The following is a 22,407-nucleotide window of genomic DNA, read 5'->3' as shown; positions in this document are numbered from 1 at the left end:
AATCTAATCTTCATGATTTCCTCCACATCGTGTGCATGGAAAAAATGTTCTAGAGTCTCCTTGTTCCATTCTTTTGCTTCATCATCTATCAATCGGGCCACCCATTTCAGCCTACACGGTCTGCGTCTACCAGTAGGCTTCATGCATAATCCTCTAGGAATCCAGGCATGTCGCCAAATCTTCACCTTTTTTCTATCTCCAACACGCCAGATTGCCCCCTTCTTCATGAGCTCTATGCCAAACATAATTGATCTCCAGACTGGAGACACTTGAGTTGGGAAAGCCGTGTCTAGTATATCACCATTAGGGAAATACACTGCCTTCATTAGTTAGGCACAAAGGCTATTAGGGAATTCCAATAAGCGCCACGCTTGCCTAGCTAGTAGGGCTTGGTTAAACAGATGGAAATCCCTAAAACCAAGACCCCTCTCGCTTTACTCCTAGTAAACTTTTCCCATGCAATCCAGTGTCTTGCGCACTCCATCCAAAGCATCTCACCCATAGTTCCTCACCCCACGAGCAAGTTCCTCACAAAAACCTTTAGTTAATTGGAACACTATGTTGGAATGGCTTGAGCAACTGCCTTGATGAGTACCCCCTTCCCTGCTGAAGAAAGGAATCGTTCTGACCAGGTTGCCAAACGCTTGCCAAAACGTTCCCTCAAATGCTGAAATCGTTTCTTCTTCTGTCTTCTGTCCGGTGTAGGGAGGCCCAAGTACTTCGGCTCGGAATCCACCCTTTCCACTTGTAGTATATTTTTGATTTGCTCTTGACTTTCCGGATCAAGACTATCCCGCACCAGCAACGAGCACTTTTCTGTACTAAACTTCTGCCCTGTACCTTTCTCGAATCGACTCAGTACTCCTTTAATACGTTCAGCCTGCTCCATATTGGCCTTGAAAAAAAGCAGGGCATCATCCGCAAACAAAAGGTGTGATATGCCAGGAGCTCTGCTGGTAACATGCAGCTCCTGAATATTTCCTTCCTGCACTTCTTTCCTCAAGGAGATAGATAGCGCATCAGCAACAAAGAGGAATAAATACGGTGATAGTGGATCGCCTTGGCGAAGACCGCGAGAGGCCTGGAAGGGTTCCTATTGGATCCCATTGAAGCGGATAGAATAACGTACGGTGGTTACGCAACTCATCACTCACTGTACCCAAGTACGATGGAAACCTAGCTTCAGTAGTGCTTTTTCTAAGAAGCTCCAGTCCACACGGGTCATATGCCTTCGACAAATTCAACTTGTACGCACAGAAATTGTTCCTCTCCGAGGTACTGTGTTGAATAGCATGGATGCACTCGAATGCTATAATGGCATTGTCAGTAATCAGCCTGCCTGGTATGAAGGCACTTTGTTGTGGGGAGATCAAATCATGCAAGAGGGGTCTTAATCTGTTGACCAGGCATTTTGATACAACTTTATATACCACATTGCACAAGCTGATCGATCTAAAATCTGATAACTTTTCCGGGTATGCTACCTTTGGGATAAGAACTATTGAAGTGTCATTTACCCCCTCTGGCATGATTCCTGTTCTGAAAAACTCTCGTACTGTCGCTAATTACATCTTCCTTCATGATTCCCCAATTGCGCTGAAAAAATCTTGCCCGAAAACCATCAGGTCCAGGTGCCTTTAGGGGACCAATCTGGAATAGAGCATCACCAATTTCCTCCTCTGAAAATTCTTTACACAGCAGGTCATTCATATCATCAGAAATTTTTTGATGGAAAAGCTGTACTAATTCATCAGGAACGACCTCATTGTCTCGGGAGTAAAGTTGTGCAAACAAATCATTGGCCATACCTGCCATCTCCCTTTGATCCGAACACCAATCTCCTGATTCCAGCTTGAGCCTTTTAATTCTGTTCTTGCTCTCCACCGTGCTTTTTGATGGAAGAACTTTGTGTTGCAATCACCTTCCCGTAACCATGAGATCCTTGACCTCTGAAGCCACATCATCTCTTCTCTGTACAGAATCTCATTCATCCTATTAATCGTGTGCTTGACTTGGACATTACTCTCATTATTAATTAGCTGCAACTCGCCGAGCTTTTTCCTTAGTTCCTCGAGTTCTTTTCTTATAGAGCCAAATGTTTCCTTGCTCCAGTTATGCAGGGCCTGCATGACCTCACGCAGGGATTTCGATATAGAACCCAGATCAGATTTTTGACCTGCTTTCTTCCATGCCGTCACTATTTCCTCTCCTAAAGTTTCCCCCCTCTCCCACATAATTTCGTACCGCAATATCTTCTGCCCCTGCATTCTTTCATCTCGTTCCATTCGGAGAAGTATTGGGCAATGGTCTGAGCAGGGAAAGAGCAGGTGTTCCACAGTTGCGTCCTCAAATAAATCGTGCCAAAGGTCTGTAGCAACAGCGCGGTCCAAGCGAACCTTAACATTTCGTTGCCGAGATTGCTTGTTGTCATACGTCCATGGTAAGCCCTGGAATCCAATATCATGTAGGCCGCAAATTTCCAACACTTCCCTGAACGCTTACATCTGCCTTTCTCCTCTTGGTGTTTTAAGAAAAATGCTCATACTGCCAAAGTGCCTAAGGTTCTACATCATCTGTGTCATCAAAGAATAAAGAAAAGAGAAAAGGAAAACAGTAATGTGAACTACGGATGCCTACCACAAACATTTGCAAACAATGAAACAACAGGACACCCACAGCTGAGCATGCTTGTGTAGCTCAAGAAGACGGACGGGTTATGGTGTTGCTTGTGAGCAAAAAAAGCTGCCTTTCAACTACTGCCACAGTGAAAGGTTCCCCTCTGAATCTGGAAGAAGTGCTCATCTCACAGCTGCATTTGTGCAACCAACGAGCAAAGGAACTTTCTACTTGGTGAATCACAAAGAATACAGTTGGCATTCATCGCATGTTTCGGATCTCACGTGCCACATCCATGCAAGAAGCAATTGGACAGTTGGTCTTGATTACATTTGTACCTATATGAGATCGACAAGCTGAAAAACCTTCCTGTTTCACACATATTGAAATATAATTAGATTTACAAATGACATTTAAAAAACGAATAGCTAAAATAAGATGAATAGAACATTCTTGAGCTAGGATCATATTATTAACATCCATAACTTGACCTGATGTAATACGGACGGAAAATAAGTGCGGTTATGCAATTATGCCTTGATCATTAACTGTGGTGCTCGTTCCCTCAAATTAATAATTGTGATCTATTAACTTGAGCCAAACATTAATACATAAGCATGTGACAATGACATACCTTTCGCAATGAATTGATGAGGGTACCGAGTGGTGGAGAGTTAACTTTTGCCCGTCTCGAAATCTGAATATAATTGAAAAATTAGCTTTGGTCTAAATTTCACAAACCCACCAATATTTTGAGCTAATAGTCACAGACCTACAACATGCCCATTTCACAAATCCACCACTATTTGTTCTACGAAATTCTCACAAACTACAACCGTGCGATCATTCCCTTTTCATGGTCGGCCAGGCTCACATGTAAGTGACATGTTCATGACCACCTGGGCCTACATGTCAAATTTGATGAACTGTGATTGACATGCGTGTCCGATTAAAAAAGGAAAAGTCATGAGAAGACATTCCAAGATACTGGTAGCTTCATGAAATGGGCACAAAATGCGGTAGGTTCGTGACTATTAGCCCAACATATTGGTAGGTTTGTGATATTTACTCTTAGCTTTGCTGGAAGACTTCCATGAAGTCAACAATTGCACATAACACTGCAAGACATACCTCATCAAGTCTTATATATCCTGGAGGCAGCTGTGGGTCACTCTCCTCAATCATTGTGCTGAGAAGTTTTTCCAAAGTGACACCATTCTCACTTGTGTATGCCCATCCCCATTCATTAGCCAAGCTTAGCATTTCAGCAAGGAAAGAGGCATCATGGAGGGGACCTGTCCATAGAGGGCCTACAACAGATATTGAATCGGCATCCTGTAAAAAAGGACAGTTATATACTAGCATAGTTCTTTGTCAAGTATTCAATTCACAAGCTAGCATGCAGAGGCTTTTGCATGGCATAGGCATACAATTCTCAACTTAGCCTCAATGATGACACATTCATTAGCAAAACAAAATCAGGATTAGCTAAAAATGATATAGTTACTTAGATTGTACGTAGCCAAAGTTTGTTAATCCTGACAAAGGGGAAACAAAAATTCCTGACATCAACAATCAGTAATTAAACAATAATTTAGTAACCCCACAATGATCTATAGTACCTACTGTTCTGTATGTACAGCCACATGAAATCTGCCCCAGCTCATCAAATCCAAAAGTCTGAGACTGGCCACAACTCTTGCAATGACAAATGAAGCCATAATTACTGCCAAAACAGAAAGGACATCAGAACTTAACATTCCATAATTTGTACTAATCAGTTCTATGACTGTTGGAAAGAAAAGCGCAACACGTTACCTGATGCCATCATCTTTTCCATTGCATAGTTTTACCATCACTCGATAAATAGGGCCGTGATATGCAAAATAGGAGAATACTGGTGTTATGTGAAATCCAAGAAGAGCTGCTTCTCTTGCAGCACCACCTATAACCATTCGCAAACCGACCTCATTCGGATATGGCATTGGACGAACATATGCTCCATATGAAGACAGAGAGCTAAACAAAATAAAACGTTACATTAATGACACAAAAGATTTGTTGTGACTTAAACAGAACAGTACAGAGAAAATTCGATCAAATGCTTAAGCAGAAATGTTGGCATCAAAGTATTTACAGGGTGATGCAGACCCAGTATCCTTGACAGAAGGAAGCAACTATTGCCACAATAAAGATGGCTCTGTGTACTCTAATACTAATTAGATACGTATTCAAGCTGAGAAGCAACCAATCAATCTCAGCAATTTAACCTCCATGTTAGCCTAAGTAAGCACGAATTCATCGTACTCATGCTGGAAAATAGGTAAACACACACCTACATTAATACATATCACGCGCATATGAGATTAGAACCATACAATGAGCTGCAATAAGCAATTCATTCCAAAACATCCCCTATTTCCTCTTTTACAAATATCGATGAACTTAATCACCTATTACAAAAGCAAGTAAAGCCACCAAGTAACTGACCCAACAAACATACAAGTTATCACTCCACGAATTGACATTTCTAGGAAGGAAATCCTGAGCCATAGAATTCTAAAGATTTTAGATGATACTAAAATAAGAAGGGGATAAGAACTGACCTTCTCGAACCATACCCTCTCGCAGACCGCCAATCCGTGGACGTCAGGTAGAGAAGGCCCCCAATCTTGAGCGCCAAGAGCGCCGCCCTTACGTACGCGGCGTCGCCGCCGAACGAGTCCACGTCGATGACGTCGAAGTACTCGCGCCGGAGGTACCGCTCCGCCAGCAGCCGGGTGGCGTCGTTGTGCGACACGACCCACCTCCTGCGCCCCGCCTCCGCCGGCGGCGAACCCCGCTCGAAGCGGGAGAGGTTGGCGACAATGACGGGGCGGAGCGCCTCGGAGGCGTCGTTGGCCCAGACGAAGTCGGCGCCGACCTGCGCGAGGTAGCGGAGCGCGCGGACGCCACAGCCGCACATCGCGTCGAGGCAGAGGAATGGGGCGGAGGGGTCGAGGCGGCCGTGGCGGCGGTGGAGGGTGGCCGCGAGGACGGCGAGGTCGCGGCCCGCGGCGCTGTCGCTGCGGTAGAAGGCGGAGCCGGGGTCGAAGGAGACGCCGCGCTCGGTGTGCGTGCAGGCGGGCGGCGCTGGGCGGCGGCGGGTGGCTTGAAAGGGAGGGGAGAGAGAATGGGGCAAGGAGATGGCGGCGGCGGCGGCGGCCATGGTGGTGGCCTGGCGGGAAGAGTGAGAGTGCGGCTACCGCTTAGGATGGATTGGGTTCGGGTTCAGTTCAGCCAGTGTTTACGCTGCCGGACTGGAATTTTTACCACATGCCAGTCCACAAGTTGAGTCCAGTACTCCAGGTCTCCAGTCTGCGGGTCAGGTTTGCTTCAACACATGTAATCACTTCGAAATTTTGGGCAAAATTTTTGTAGAAGTCACATATTTTACTTGACTTATCCATACATCATGCTCTTGGCTGGTATGTTAAAATGAGTTTATTGCATCCATCCAGCTTGAAATAATGGGTGGGTTGATCCGTGACATGGAGGCTACTTGAAAGGAATCGGGACTTTAAAGAAGAGGGTGAATTGAAAACTTAAAACTTAAATGAATTCCACTACAAAGCATTAAAATATAAAAAAAATATAAATTAGGTCGTGCTATTTATATGTGCAACCAGTTGATTTAGTGAAACAGTTTTGAAACTCTACACTAGAAAGAAAGAAAGAAAGTAAATGCATTATGGAGTGCGGAAACGTAAACTAGTGGGTTAAGAAGGATGCAAACTCGGCTCGACAATTTATCATATGTTATTGGTAGGCAAATACCATCCTTAGTCCACATTGAAACTCGATCAAGGATATGCTCCTAGTACAAGTCTTTCCCGGTCAAGGTCTTGACTCGCCACAAAGGCTCTCACCAAGCCGGATGAGAAGCTTGCCACAAACGTAAGGCTCACCGCTCCCTCTCTTCCGATCACCTGACGTCGTCTCCACTACAGCGCTTCTCCATGAAGGAAGGGGTCTCCTCGTCCTTCGCACACGATCGTCGTCGCCGCTCCACACCAAGCTGGAGGGTCCCCAAGGTGCTGGCGCACCTAGCTTACAATGGTGATTCAATTCTTGAACCAATCACAAGGTAGCATCACCTTGCACACGCTCTCTCTAAGCCTATCCTAGCACTAATCACTCTCTAATCTTGTGCTAAGACTTGGATTATCACTTTTGCACTTTTCATGGCATGGATACGTTTTTTATGGGTCTTGGTCTTCAATGGATGTATGGACACACCAGCAACTCTAAATGTGCGAGTAAAGGGGTATAAATAGCATATGGACCTCAAAGAGCCGTTGCTCCAACGGCTAGAAAAACAGTGACCATCGAATAATGATAGTAACTTTGGGTAGGCATCGGATCATCCAGTGCCCCCTGCTGACGCATATAGCCATTGGACCCCTCTGCCCAAAATTACTCTGATGCTTCATCCGATGCCTATCGGATCATCCGGTGCTGAAAAGGATTTCCTCGAAAACCTTCTGGATGATTTTAAAGTAAATACGCTTAGTCTGATGGTCACCTCTTCGTAGGAGTTGGATCATCCTATACTTCATTCTTCCATGCCTTCCCTTCACTGATTCATCCCATGCTCTCAAAAAGTAGGCCATCGGATCATTCAGTGGTCTTGTTCTTATACAACCACTAATATAGTCATCAGATGATCCGATGTCTTTGGCCGACATTCATTGAATCATCCGGTGCCCTAGGTTTTGCTTCTACGTGTTATACCAATTGCTCCGACGCTTGCTTCGATGGATCGTCGGATCATCCAGTCCTTTATGTTTTTCTAAGTTGAATACCGCCATTTCACACCATGAATACCGTCACTTGGAAGTTCTAGAATTATTTGGACTTTCTCTGTTATTTGGACAGTTGAATACTTTAAAATAATCCTAGATACCACGGTTTGAACACTTGTAGGGCGGATCTAGGACCCGGGCTGGGGGGGTTGCAGCCCGGGTCCAGTCCATGTGATGTCCTGCCTAAAAAATATGATCTTAATTGGAGAAAAAGAGGTTCATGAGGGAAGATTAGACTGTTTTGGGCACAAAGTAGCAATTCAGCCTGGGGCGCAACCCCATTCTAGATCCGTCCCTAAACACTTGAATACCATGATTTGGATCTTGTGAATATCATGACTTGAATTTTGACATGGTTTGGTTTGCATTTCTTAGGACCTATAAAACCTACAAGGCACATGCATGATTGATAAACCATTAGTCCTAATAACTATGTTGTCACTCAATCAATAAAATCATAAACTATAGCATGGAGCCATGTTTCTTACACTGCTAAGTAGCCTAGTGGAATAGCCTCCAAACCACCTGATTGTTGAGAACTTAATTCAAATAATCAAGATGGAGGTTGTCCCATCTCCTGAAATGGGGAATGAAAACCACAGCCTCTTCTTCTTAGCCCAATTGCTACAGGCATTGAAGAGTCGAGCCGGACCTGAAAAAGATGCATACAAGTTATAAGACGAAAAGAAACAAGATATACCTGGAGTCCATCTATATTGACTCTCGAGAGAGCTCAAATGTGATGGTATTGAGATTAAATTTGGTAAGCTGGTTATCCACTTACAGAAAATCAAATTTTGTTAGTTGTTTTGAAGATCGTTGACAAGAGCAAGATAACTGATACGATCCTGTTAGCTTAATTTATTGGAGTTTGAGCCATGAGCAAATTTGGTAGAAAATCAGTTTGGATGGCGAAAAATAAGTAAGGGACTCTTGGAAATGACTACGATTGAAGATATTATCACAAAACCTCAAGTCAAATAATCATTTTCATAGAACTATGCTTCAATTTACATTCTCATGACTATCTTTCAAAAGAACATTGCAAAAGCTACACTTCTATTATGATGCAAAACCACAAATTTCTTGTTGTCAACACTCAGGAACCTAGTGAAAATACAGATTGGTTTTAATTATTGGTTCTTCTACATTACTTACTACCTCACTGTTACTAATTGGACATTAATCTTTACGAGACATGCTGAAAAAGGAGCTAAGAGAAATCCTTGGAATTAAAAAAAACATCTGACCATTGATTTTATAAACCCAATCATTGTTAGTCCAGACCTGAATTTTACCGCTGGCCAGACCATAAGATAAGTCTAGTTTTGCCTGTCTAAGTTAATAAATACTATATCACACATATGACAAAATTATCGATAAACATGCCCTTGGTAGGTTAAATATCACACATATGACTAAAGTGGTGAATAAAAGCATGTCCTTGGTTTCAAGTTGAAAGAATTAGAGGATCACAACAAATAAAAAGAGTTATGGTAAACGTCAAGGAAAGAAGATATTATCCATTCACTTAGGTTATTATCGGGGATAGAATCCCAGTACCCATAAGGAAGGAAGAAGACGGACTCCTACTAGGATTCCTTTGTAATCCTACTAGAGCTCATACCATGTGGACTCCTACCTTGTAACCGGCTAGTAATCCCGCTCCCCTGGAGTATATAAAGGAGGGCAAGGGTTCTTAGATCGGTAGGCGAAGACCTCATAGAACCACAATAGAGGACCAAATCCTCAACACGAAACAACACACAAGCGCAGGGCGCAATATACAACACCCCAAACAGGATGTAGGGTATTACGCTACTTTGGCGGCCCGAACCTGTATAAATCTATATCTTGTGTTCCCGCTTTTACCTTCGAGTTACACGTCCGACGATTCCCCACCAACCAATCTACTATCTCAGGATACCCCTCGGTAGGTTGTCGGGTATAAAACACCGACAATTATATAATCTCATATCTCAAACACCACATGATTCAATCTGCATGAAGTTTGGCGGGTATAGTTCTGAAAATTTCTCAAACAACTCTGTTACAACTTCTTCCTTGAAAAAAGAAGCCAAACTGCTGTAAAATGACAGAGTACCAGCTCACCGGAAGCTGGAAACGAAGCAACATTATTGAACTGAGACGCACAAGTGGCTTCCCTCCAACTAGCTTCTTCTTTATGCTGGCTTTTGCCCAAGCAAGCTATGCCATATGGACCATAATACATCCTTTTACGTTAACACCAGCATATAACTATATAAGCAGTGCTAAAGGGCCCACAATCCCACATTACCTTTTGAGTTAGCACATACACAAGTCGTACAGATCGAATTAAGCTTTAACATACAGCTTGTAGCTAGTTTACTAACAATAAGTAAAATCATATACACTCTGACAGCACATGCATTTATTTACAAATTCACAGGCATATACAGCCCAGATGCACATAATTTACAGCTTAATCTCCGAGACTACCGGTCCTGAGACATCACATAACCTTAATCCTCAACAATGTCTTCAGCAATCTCTAGCCAAATTCCCCTGAACACCTCCATGATAACTCCATGGTACTCCCTGGAATTCAGGGACAAATAGCACTCGAGAAGTTCCTCCATGTCCTCCGGCGTCTGCACCTTGTTCTCAGCGATCATCTCCACCATGCTCTCTCTGAAATCCCTGGGCGGGTCCGTCGATGCCTTCACGACGGCGAAGCTCCTCCTCGCAACACTTCTCCGATGACCACTAGCACTCGTAGTGCTGACCCTACCACCACTGATAGCATGTACCCTTCTGCTCCTCAGCCTCGGTGAGCTCGGGCAAGTACTGCTTATTGATCCGGTAGGCGCTGGCCTGGTGCGAATTGGACGTAGCTGCAAGTCTTGAAACTCGTTGGCTTCGACAACGATGGCGCTTGCAGTCGATGTTGGTGAGCGATGGTGGTGATGATGATGGCCTCTGGGGAATTGGATATCCGATGCCTTTGGATTAAGATGAAGAGTGGAGGGGCGAAGCTTCTCAAGTGACATTTGCTTTGTGTTCATGTAGTGGTAGGATCTGTGTGGCGATAATGGAAGAGGCTTTGGAGTGGTGGTTCCATGGTAGTAGTGGCTTGATCTCTTGGAGTTTCTTGTTGTTTCGATGTTTCTTTGGCTTGGTGGCCTCGGCCTCTTCATGTCCCTCAGCTTGTAGAACCATGAGTTTGGCATGAGATGGGATAGTTTGAACCTATGGTGGTTGCTCATCTCTCTCTCTAGTAAGGTGTGGTGTGCAGCATGGGGCAATGCCTGAGAGGGGAAGGCTGTCTATATATCTTGTAATGGTGGCAATATAATAGGAGGTACGTGGTTGTGAGCTGAAGAATCTGAGATGATAAAAATGTGCACAATTGCAAACACGCTTGCAAGTTGGCACAATAGGAAAGGAACCACAGTTCATATGTATAACATAGTACCATTTGGGTAGCAAGTCTTTTCAAAAATTAATTCGAAGCTGTCAGTACCTTTGCAAACGGTTTCGGCGTCGTACTGGTTTCATCATTATGATTTTGTAGTTGCAATGATGTGCAAACTTCTACCGCGATTATGAAGCTGAAATAGTACACTTTGGAGAAACAGCAGAAGACTTTAGCAGCTTGAAAGTTGCTGAGGGAAATCAAGTGTGGGCCAAATGGTCCTAGTTGATTGCATGCTACACATGAAAGGAAAGCGAGATATACTTGTTTATGGGGTGGGCAACTTATGAAATGGTATAAACTAGGTCGAAAACTGCACTTTGTGTTATTAAATGTAGCTCTAATACTCATTACCCTGACTTTTTAGAGCACGGTCACATTAGCCTTTGCGGCAGGAGCAACTTTACAGCAAAGCACATGAATATTCTCTCACTTTTTCTAAAATGAACCACTGTTGCGTTGTGAGAACTTCCTTTGCTGTAGGATGTATCCTTGTTTCTCTTTACGATTTAAATAAGGGAAACATTAGATTGTGCCATTGTGTCAAATATGGTATCCATATTTATTGTTGCTTCTGTAATATTTAGAGTTTTAGACTCATGTCATCATGTGTAAAATTTATTTCATTTATACCACTGATGCACCTTTTCATCTGGCATTAATCAAAAGAAGTTTTGACTCAATAATTGTTACGGCAGCAGCAAATGGAATAAGTTTTATACAATGATAGTATGAGTATATATGAATATTACAAAGACAATGTCAAATACCAAAACCGTAATTGGCACAGTAGCACAAACCTAATTTTTCATTTTTGCATTGCAACATATTAGTACCAGATGTGTGGGCACCAACGAAGTATGGTAGAATCAGCCATATAAGGATACTATTAAGATAAAAGGGTACATGTTAGATTACGATATATGTTCTACACTCGAATATCTTTCTATAGAAAGGGGTAAACTCCTGAGACTGAGGACGACTCCAGGTTGGAAAAGCCTCGAACCCAGCAACAAATCAAGTTAGAGACCAATTCCCCTTGACTATATAATCAATAGATTGGGGTTAGCCCAAGAGAACGAACAAAGACATAAGAGAGGCAATGCAACGAGCAACTAGAAGCCCAGGGTCCATAGTGCTACCATGCCACAAGACCCCGCTAAGTAGTCCTAGCCTAGACATACCACATTATAATCATATTTGTAAAACAATATAGCTCCAGCAGGACATTGAGCTATTACCCAATCGGAACCTGAACCTGTATAGATTGTTTGTCCACTCTTATTGATGATTTTCAATTGTCATTTATTCATCACAATTGATGAAAGAGAAATCGGGATCCATAACATGGAAAATCCATCTTCCAGCTTGGAACAGTTTTTCCTATAGCTGCAAACATTTTCCTTCTTTTGTATGAAACATTTTCCTAGAATATTTCTATTTTTATTTGGAATAATTTTTCTAGTTCTAGAACATTTTCCCCTTTTACTTGAAACAATTTATGTATATAGGGAAGTCTCCTAATCTATATACTTAGCCTGTAATCAATATTTGGAGAGAATTTAAACTAACATTGCATGCAACACACCTGAAAACCATTTTTATAGTAGTGGCGAGAACAATGCTTGATTCGTGGGTTTTGAGAAATACAAGGTCTTGACAAGACTATATTTCATAAGGCTCAGGATGGCACTTTTTTGAAAAAAGAAAATAAGAGATGGCGCCATAAGTAGTACCAGGCTACTTACCAACTACACATGTCCAAATGGGCTGGACCGAATGGGTGGTACGAGACCCAGCACGATTTGGCTTGACACGGTTAAGAACGGATCCGGGCTAGCATGCCCTAGGCTTGGGTAGCTACCGGGGCATGCAAGCCAGCACGAGCACGACCCATTTAATTGGATGGTCCGATTGGCCCACTACATCTTCCCTCACCCATTAAAAATAGCCTTGTGCATGATTGTGTGAACATGTTATACTTTTATATATATATATATATATATATATATATATATATATATATATATATATATATATATATATCAGTATATGTATGCGAAAACCATCAAATTCTGAATATGTAGACATGTTATATGTATTTGTACATCACTCGTCATCTGTTGAAGGGTCTTTTGTTTGGCGGGCTGACAAGCAACCAGGCCTACCTGGTTGCTTGTCGGGTTGTTGGGCTGACACGGCCCGTATAAGTCCTAGTATAAGTCCTATGGGGGTTAGGGCTGGTCCTATGAGATGGCACAGCGCAGGACGGGCCTGTGCCAGGCTGGGCCGGGCTTGGCTGCCCGTTTGGCCATATATATTACCAACCTTAACAAAGTACCTAGCCAAAAGAAAACTTATTGTAAAGGTAAGGTGGTGTGCTAGTAGATCCCTAAACTATTCATGCATTCTTTTTATGTGGGTCCATGAACATTCAAAGTGATCATCAAGACTCTTCAACTTGTCAAGTGGTTCATTTCAAATATGAATCCAGGTTCATGGTGGATCTAGACTTTAAAAGTTAATGGATTCATATAAGAATGCAGGAATAGTTTAATGACTTATGATGTATTTCACTCTAACAAAAAAATTCTCAAATTAAATGTTCAAATCATTACCATTTTTTATTCTAAATAAAGTTTAGCTAGTATTTATGTAGTTCTCCAAACATATAAGTTCACCGATAACTTTGGAGCACATTTTCACTCTCCTCTAATTTCCTATCTCGACTCTACTTAAATGCATCCTAAACGATAAAGTGGTCGTACCACTAAAATGAGTTCAGAACTGAATGGGCCAAATGGGCCACCTGGTAGTATCTTCAGTTCCCTGTTAGATTAATCAAGCTGGCCTACGGCCCACCCACTCCAATGCTGGTTGTTCGTGTTCCGGGATTGATGGGTCAACTCAGCGCAAGAATGAGGTTGTTCTTCTTGTTCGGTTCGTCACTCCTGTCCAGAAACTTGCCTGCATCAATCTGCACGCGTGCCTGGCAGCCTTGGTCCCCGACTCCCTGTCGGTCTGTCTCCGCGTGACGCATGCCTGCGCAGCAGCCTCCTCTGCTCTCCTAGAATACTGTTACCGCGTCCGTGGTTTCAAAGTTTGAACAGAATCCGCCGCCCGCTCCCTCTCCTCTCACACAGTAACTGCAGAGAGACTGTGTCCCCGACAGGTGGGCTTGGCGGGCAACAGGCTCACCTGTCAGCCACCGGACTCCCTCTGCTGTTACTGCGGAGGAGTCTCGTCCCTCACACACACTCACACCTGCCCGGCGCCCTCACCTGCCAGTCTCGTTCACACTCAGTCAGCAGTCAGCACCCCACCTGCCCGGCGCCCTCACCTCTCTATTCTTTCACTTGCCAGTTGCCACCTTGATCCACACACACTCAGAACGCTCGCTCCCTCCACCGCATTCCTCTCCAATCCCTATATATTCAGACATTCTCCTCCGGCCGCCGTCCACCGTCACTACCGAGCTAGTAGCCAGACAGCAATGGCAGCCTCCTCTTCCTCCTTCCAAAGAGGCGGCGGCGAGCTACGAGGAAGGTGGGGGAGTCCCGAGCGCACGGTGGTGTGGACCGAGCCCAAGCATCACACGCCCAAGCCAACGACCAGGAAGGTGGCCGTGGTGTACTACCTCTGCCACCTCGACGGCCACCTCGACCACCCACACTTCCTGGAGATAGAGCTCCCGCTCTCCTCCTCCCACCGCGCCGCCGCCGCCGGCGGCCTCTACCTCCGGGACTTCACGGCCCGCCTCGACGCGCTCCGCGGCAGCGGCATGCCCGCCATGTACGCCTGGTCCGCCAAGCGGAGCTACAGGAACGGGTACGTGTGGCAGGACCTCGCCGAGGACGACCTCGTCCACCCCGCCCACGGCGCCGACGAGTACGTCCTCAAGGGCTCCCCGCTCCTCCTCTTCCCCCAGCCGCCGCCCGCGCTCCGCGACGCCTCCTCCTCCTCCTCCAGCCGCCGCCGCAAGAACTGGAGCTCCTTCGACCTCGGCGAGTACAGTAACAACAAGCTGGCGGCCCTGAGCACCGGCGCCGCCCAGCAACAATCCGCGGCCACGCAAACCGACCACCGCCATGGGCCGGACCTGCAGGAGTCCACCGAGCTGGCCATCGACGAGGTCTCGCCGCCGCCGTCCTCCGGCAGCCCGGACGACAGCTGCGGCAGGGAGGTCGGCGTGATCGCCGGCGGGCGGATGCGCGCGTCGGCGGTGCTGATGCAGCTCTTCTCCTGCGGGTCCGTGGGCGCCGCGAAGCGGGGCCACGCGCGTGGGCGCTCCGACCTGCCGACGACAAGCGCCGGCGGCAGTAGCAGGCAGGCGGCGGAGAAGGAGGCGGACGCATGCACGACGCCGGCGAGAGCGGAATGCTCTTCGGGCGGCGTCGGAACTGGCGCCGGCTTGGGTGATATTATGGAGCGGGACTACTTCAGCGGCAGCCTCGTCGAGAGCAGCAGCAGCAAGACCCGCAGCGGCGGCGATGCCGCTCTTCTCCTCAAGAGGTCATCCTCCTGCAACGCTGACAGGGGCGCCGCGAAGCTGAAGCTGCCAGTGGCGGCGAGGGAGCAGGTGGTCCGCGCCGGGTGCCTCGCCTCCCGAGGAAGAGGAAGCCGCGTGCCCACCAAGAAAAATCAAACTAAATCCACGGCGGCCGAGAGCAGGGACGACGGAGGCGAATGCACCAAGGGCGCGACGACGGACCCGCCGCCGGCGGCGGCGGACGGGGCGGGGAGCAGCTAGCTGGCGAGCTCTAGTGCCCATGAAGCCAAGTTGATTTGCGGGCGTCGGTACGGGCACGGCACGGCGTCGCGCGCTCCGATCGAGACGTGGATGGACCTCGTGGACGACGAGTCAACTCGTCGGAGTCAGCTGAGATCTGCCACTACTATTTGGCATTTGCATTGGCGATGCTTGCAACGGCACGCACTTGTACTAATATACTGTAAACAAGTCTTAGCGTGCCTGATTCCCTTGCTTATTTCTAGTTAATTAATTATTAGTTCGTCTTTTGCAGTAGAGCCTTTCTGGCACTCTGTTTTCTTCTACTCTTCTACCCATCTCCTCTGCTACGTTGAGGAGCGCGTACATGCTGATCATTCCATGTGCTCATTCTCCTCGGGCGCGTGACCTGCGTGCGCATCCGTTGCGTAGCGTAGGTTAGGCGTGTGTGAAACGAAGAGAGAAGCCAGTGTCGGTTTGACTTTGGCTGCTCCACGTCCACCCGTTGTCGTCTCCAGTGTTGGACTTGCAGGCAGTGGCACCATGCGACAGCAGACACACGTGGATGGGGCCCAATCGAGTTGACGGTTTGACCCCTCCCCCCGCCCTCATGCTGGACAACTGTCATGGATTTTTTTTTCCTAACAGACTGCTTTCACACTGTCACACCGCTCGGTCTCTCAAACCATCCGAAATATTTTTTAAAAAAAGATCTTGGTGGCTGAGGATTAATTTTAACGCTTGGAGATAGAATCTCCGTAAAAAAAAATTAAATACTACTCTCTCCATTCCAAAATACTATTCGTGTTAGTTTTCTGAATACAAATTTTTGCTATGTATTTAGACATAGTATATATCTAGATTCATATCAAAAGTCATGTACCTAAAAAGTTAAAATAAATAGTAATTTGGGATATAGGGAATATCAATAATGATAGATGGAAACCAACCAGTCTTTGCAACATGATATCAATAGTTATTTATCAAATTCGAAATCAAAGAGTATGGTTGTTCCAAGCCAATCTTATCCGGAGCTTTTTTTCGTTTGCAAAGGACAAGAAAATAACTCCTCATAAAACCAGAGGAATAGAATCCCTATATTGATTCTTCCATCCCCACTGTTAGAAAAAGCATTCGGGCAACTTTAGGTGGTGTTTGGATCCAAAGTTGATGGGTTAAAGTTTAGTCCCTAAATTTTAGCCCCTAAAGTTTAGTCCTTGTGGGGTGTTTGGATCCAAGAGCTAAAATGTAGTCTTCCTTGAGGTAATGACTGATTTGCCCTCATTTATTGATTCAAACAACATGCATGTCTCAAATTCATTTTTATTGACTCCATGCACATGCACATGCACGCCCAGGTCTCTATTGAAGATACAACTTCCTCCGGCCATGCACAGGTGCCGGCCAGGAGGAACACGCTGCTGTTCCTCCTGGACATTCAAAAGTTTTTATTCGTTCAATTACATCATCGTTCAAGCATACAGTTCAAATACTCTACGATCAAATACAAGAAATCAAATACTCTACGATCTATTATACAAACTTGAGGCTATTTGATCACATAATGCATTCATATTTGTATCTTCATCCCTTGATTGAGTATTTTGTGTTGGCGGTTGAGAGGTTGATGCTTCATGAGGAACATAGTTCTCATCACGGTCACAACGATCAAAGTCCTCATCCTCCATATGACTCTCTCTAATAAAGTTATGAAGTGCCATACATGCAACAATTATCTGGCTTTGCTTCGGCATTGGATAACTTGGCACTTTCAACAAAATCCGCCACTTCATCTTAAGAACTCGAAATGACCTCTTGACACAATTCCTAAGAGATGAATGAGCGAAGTTAAAGGTCTCTTTCATACCTTTGGGCATCGGCCCCTGCCTAAACTCTAGAAGATGGTACTTCGTTCCCTTGTAAGGTGCAAGATAACCAGGCCGATTGGGGTATCCAGAGTTCACTAGGTAAAACTTCCCTGCAAATACAAACATTATTGTTACAAACAAAAGCTACAACCAAAGTGGCATATGTACTGAATGTGCAAACATAGGCATAACATACCAGGAGGGGGATGTGGGAACTTGTCTTTGTATTTGACTGTTGCATCATTGAAAACTCTCATGTCATGTACTGAACCAGGCCAGCACGCAAGAACAAATGTGAACCTCAAGTCAAAGTCACAGACCGCAAGCACATTCTGTGTAGTGAAGCCCTTTCGATAAAGATGTTGCACCACCTTGTTATTTGGCACGACAACTGGTATATGAGTGCCATCTATTGCTCCTATACAATTGTTGAAGTATGGAGAGAATCTAGGATTCTGTAACCTACGGTGCATTGTTCTAAATTCAGGGTCGACCGGCTTAATTATGTCAGCTGCTAGCTTGATGATACACTTCAAAACTTTGTCAAAATTGCGGTGAACTGTATCTAATGATCTCTCTAATCTGTTCTCGACTTGTCTGACTGACTGAGGTGCACCAACCATCTAAAGAAACATTCCTAAGGCCTCTACTGAAGAGCTCTTTGATGTGGACTTTAGGCCATAAGATTGCACAAATAGATCATGCAGACGATCAAACAATTCTCTACTCATTCTAAACATGTTATAGCATTGCACACTATCTGTTAGATTTCTCATCACCCAATCATGGTCACTTTCAACCGTCTTTCTCTTCTTAGCTTTATTGAAGTAGGTGTCATTATACATACCAAACAGAAGTAGATCCTCCGTGAATTGCCTTTCATATTCAATGTCCTCCTCAGTAATAAGCCTCAAAACCTCATCATCACTTGAGTCACTATCCACATCCATATCCTGAGACATAATATAAAAATTTAATCAGTTAAATTCAATTGTATGTACTACTTGCACTTCAATACAGATTGAAATCAACCAACAAACAGTTCAAGCATATTCATTTCAGCACAAACAGGTCAATCAAATTCATTTCAGCACAAACAGTTCAATCAAATTCATTTCAGCACAAATAGTTCAAACAAATTTATTTCAGATCTAACTTCAATTAGTACAGACAGTTCAGTTCAACACAAATGCATCATCACAAAAACATAATCCTAATATAGGTTGTGCTGCTTGCAATATCTCCTCAAGAAGGTTAGCCTTCCTTCAGTTGTGGATATCTTAATGAAGAACTCCCTCATTGCATCATTTAAGCAGATCTGAGAAACAGCATAGTATTCAGTACTAGTTTCATCCACCCCACACTCCAAAACCAATTTCTGAGCCTGCTTAATGGTGTTGGATAACTGAGCCTGCTTCTTGTCTTGCCTATTACAGACAGCTTGCTTGATAAACTCATTCCTTTCAGCTTGCTGCTTAGGAGAGAAACTAATGTAATCCTTCATCATTTTGACCATTGGGCTTTTGGTCTTCTTGCTTGGACTTGAAGCTGTTGTGCTGGTACTACTTGTTCTCTTGCGGCTGCTTGTACTCATAGGACTGTGTGTATACTCTGGAGGTAGCTCTTGCTCAGGCATCTTTTGCTCAGGTTCTTCATTCTCTTCAGGCTCTTCAGGCTCTTGATCATCTGCATTGGTGTATCCTGGCACAAAAGAACTTGAACCATCCACAACTACACCATCAAATATACGCTCAAGCAGTGGTAGATACTCTGGAGGCCCATACATTAGTTTCATCCATTCTGGATGTTTCTACACATGTAGTAGCTGAAGTTAGATTGCAATCAGATGGATCCTTGCAGCCTGCACATATAATAGATCAACAAGTACCTTTGTTGCAGTCTCCCACCACTCCAAGGTTGCAGTAGGCCACCCATTTTCATCACGGCCTAAACCACTGTCAGAATGGATGTATTTTATGAACTGATACATTCCCTTGAGTTGCCTAATCCTATTAGATATCTGTTTCCTATCATGCCTCAGCCCTGAACCGCAGTAATACTTTTCTATGACAAGCTTATACCCTCTTGCTGTCATAGTCCCTTTAATGTAGTTACCCATTTCAATTTGATCAACAAGTAATTGACACAACAAGTTGTTATTCTGCTCTGATGACCAACTTCCTCTGTAAAATTTTCTCTACCATATGCATCACAAGAACAAGCATTTCATATTACTCTAACAGCAGTAGTGAACCTCATGCACTTCTCTGAGATCAAAGGACATGGACTCATACCTGACGGCTTGGAAAAATTTCTTCGACTTCATTGTCTTCAATGTCGTCGTTGTCGTTGCCCTGCCGTCCAACACGTCGACCGCGGCCACGGCCTACAGATGCACCAGCCACCGCCGAAGAAGCTCCACGCATCCCACGGCCGCCGGTGGGAACCGGTGGCAACCGACCGCGGCGGTCGCGACTGGACGGCGACCATTCGCCGCGGCCTGCTACGGCTCCGCCACAGCTCCGAGCACTGCGTAAACCGAGTGTGCGAGAGCTACCTCTTCGGCCACCGCGCGGTTGAGAGTGATGAGGCCCCGTGCTCTCGGATGCCGCCAGTGCGCCGGATTGCAAGATCCCCTTATAAGCCGCCATCGACGACCAGTCATTCGCCTGCAGTTGAGGTCGAGTGCCTCAATGCCAATCCGGGGACCACTGACAGATCCCGACCCCGGATACTGGCTCCCCTCGTCGGCGAAGAGGTCGAAGTTGCCGGAGAAGAAGTCTAGTGCCGTCGTCGCCGAATCCGTCCATCGGCGGCGCGCGGATGTGAAACTTGTAGCTTGTAGGCGGTTGAGGTGCTCTGGCCACTGGTGTGGCGAAGGGAAGGGGACGGGATATAGATCTGGCGAGAGGGGCGGCAGTGGACGAACTCAGCGAGAGGGGTAGCGGCGGCGATGCGGGAGCATGTTAGAGGAAGGGGAGGCAGAGGAAGTCCCTGCTTGACCAAATAATTCTAGCACAGCTAGAGGACAAAGAGATAAACCTGATCAAAGCGAAACTTGCACAGGAGGACGAAGGATATAAACGTTTCCGACGGGATTGGAAAGGAGTGGTACTTTATGAAACTCGACTTGTAGTTCCAAATGATCCCGAGCTTAAGAAACAAATTCTGGACGAAGCACACCTGTCCAAGTTCTCGATTCACCCCGGCAGTACCAAGATGTATCACGACCTCCGACAAAATTTCTGGTGGCGTGGGATGAAACCCGACATTGCTCGATATGTTTCAGAGTGCGATACCTGTCAGCGAGTTAAGGCAAGCCACTTGAGGGTAGCTGGCCCCTTGCAGCCGCTGCCTATTCCCTCGTGGAAATGGGAAGACATAAGCATGGACTTTATAGTCGGACTACCCAATACCTCCCGCAAGCATGACTCCATATGGGTTATAGTAGACCGACTAACCAAAACGGCACATTTCCTTCCAGTACACACCACCCACACCATACAAAGATATGCAGAACTGTACCTTGATCGGATTGTTTCCTTGCATGGTGTACCTAAAACGATCATCTCTGATCGAGGTAGTCAGTTCGTAGCACGCTTTTGGGAGCAGTTGCAGTTTTCACTTGGCACTAAATTGATCCGCAGTTCCACATATCACCCTCAGACCGATGGGCAAACTGAAAGGGTTAATCAGATTTTGGAAGATATGTTGCGCGCCTGTGTTATTCATTATGACAAGAACTGGGATAAGTGTTTGCCATTAGCGGAATTCTCCTACAACAATAGTTACCAAGCTAGCCTGAAAATGGCACCTTTCGAGGCCTTGTATGGACGTAGATGCCGAACCCCACTGAGCTGGTCGCAAACCGGAGAGAGAACGGTGTATGGACCTGACCTGGTCATAGAGGCCGAAGAAAAAGTGAGAGTCATCCGCGAAAATCTCAAGGCCGCCCAATCTCGACAGAAGAGCTATTTCGATCAAAGAAGAAGACCCATCCAATTTAAGGTTGGAGATTTTGTATACCTACGGGTTTCACCGACCAAAGGCGTACAACGTTTTGGAGTAAAGGGAAAGTTAGCTCCACGCTATATTGGTCCCTATGAGATCGTAGAGGCGTGTGGACCCGTAGCGTACCAAGTTAAACTTCCAGAGAAGATTGCAGCGATACACGATGTTTTCCATGTCTCGCAACTCAAGAAGTGCATCAGGATTCCAACTGAGATCATTACCCCGGAAGAATTGGAGATTGAACCCGATTTATCGTATAAGGAGTATCCAGTTAAGATCCTCGACCGGAAGAAAAGACATACTCGTCGGGAAATGGTCAAGATGTACAAAATTCAGTGGAGTCACCATACGGAAGACGAAGCGACATGGGAGACGGAAGAATATCTCAACGCTAACTTTTGCGGTTTTCTTTTCGGTCAAGGAGGTACGTTGCACCAACCACACTAGTTCCATCTGCACTCGAATCTCGGGGCGAGATTCCTTTAAGGGGGGTAGGCTGTAACAACTCTACCTAAATTAAGTGCTTTTAACTCTAAACCAGTGATAAATCCCTAAGTTGAGAAGTGAAATGACCTTTATAAACCTAAGAAGCTCTTTTGGAGTTTGATTTAAAGCTTGAAATTTTATATACAAACTTAAGTTTCTGCCCAAATAAGAGTTATAAAACTTTTATATTCCAACAACTTTTGTTAAAGGCACTTTGACTATTTCGGAGTGAAAGGAAGTCAAAAACAGCAACCAAAGCCGGCTTTCCTAAAAGGACCCTGAAAATCTCTTAAGTCCTAGAATTCGAGTTTTCCTCCATCTTTGCAAGCTTTCATCTCCCGTTTTCCTATCTAAACTCGAGTTAGAGCCTTAATAGAAGTTGTAGTACCTTGAGAG

The 22,407-nt window shown here is 45.2% G+C and overlaps 3 protein-coding genes across 3 annotated transcripts; 1 reads left to right on the top strand and 2 right to left on the bottom strand.

Annotated features, from left to right (window-relative positions):
• Nucleotides 1-2,518: 2,518 nt before the first annotated feature.
• On the bottom strand, nt 2,519-5,889 carry LOC101755654 (tRNA (guanine(26)-N(2))-dimethyltransferase). The gene is made up of 6 exons (XM_004962386.4): nt 5,223-5,889; nt 4,435-4,635; nt 4,243-4,342; nt 3,748-3,951; nt 3,251-3,313; nt 2,519-2,985 (listed from the first exon to the last, which is right to left on the bottom strand). The coding sequence occupies exons 1-6, from the start codon at nt 5,822-5,824 to the stop codon at nt 2,878-2,880; spliced, it is 1,278 nt and encodes a 425-aa protein (XP_004962443.1). The 5' UTR covers nt 5,825-5,889; the 3' UTR covers nt 2,519-2,877.
• A 3,948-nt stretch (nt 5,890-9,837) lies between these two features.
• LOC101755245 (transcription repressor OFP1) lies at nt 9,838-10,788 on the bottom strand. Its single transcript, XM_004962385.3, has one exon. The coding sequence runs from the start codon at nt 10,706-10,708 to the stop codon at nt 9,965-9,967; it is 744 nt and encodes a 247-aa protein (XP_004962442.1). The 5' UTR covers nt 10,709-10,788; the 3' UTR covers nt 9,838-9,964.
• Nucleotides 10,789-13,628: 2,840 nt separating this feature from the next.
• On the top strand, nt 13,629-15,941 carry LOC101754844. Its single transcript, XM_004962384.4, has one exon. The coding sequence runs from the start codon at nt 14,411-14,413 to the stop codon at nt 15,665-15,667; it is 1,257 nt and encodes a 418-aa protein (XP_004962441.1). The 5' UTR covers nt 13,629-14,410; the 3' UTR covers nt 15,668-15,941.
• The last annotated feature ends 6,466 nt before the right edge of the window (nt 15,942-22,407 follow it).

The sequence above is a fragment of the Setaria italica genome, chromosome III (genome assembly GCF_000263155.2).
Source record: "Setaria italica strain Yugu1 chromosome III, Setaria_italica_v2.0, whole genome shotgun sequence".
NCBI classification, from domain to species: Eukaryota; Viridiplantae; Streptophyta; class Magnoliopsida; order Poales; family Poaceae; genus Setaria; species Setaria italica.
Note: the sequence above shows the minus strand (reverse complement) of the source record. Positions and strands in the feature narration are given on the sequence as shown.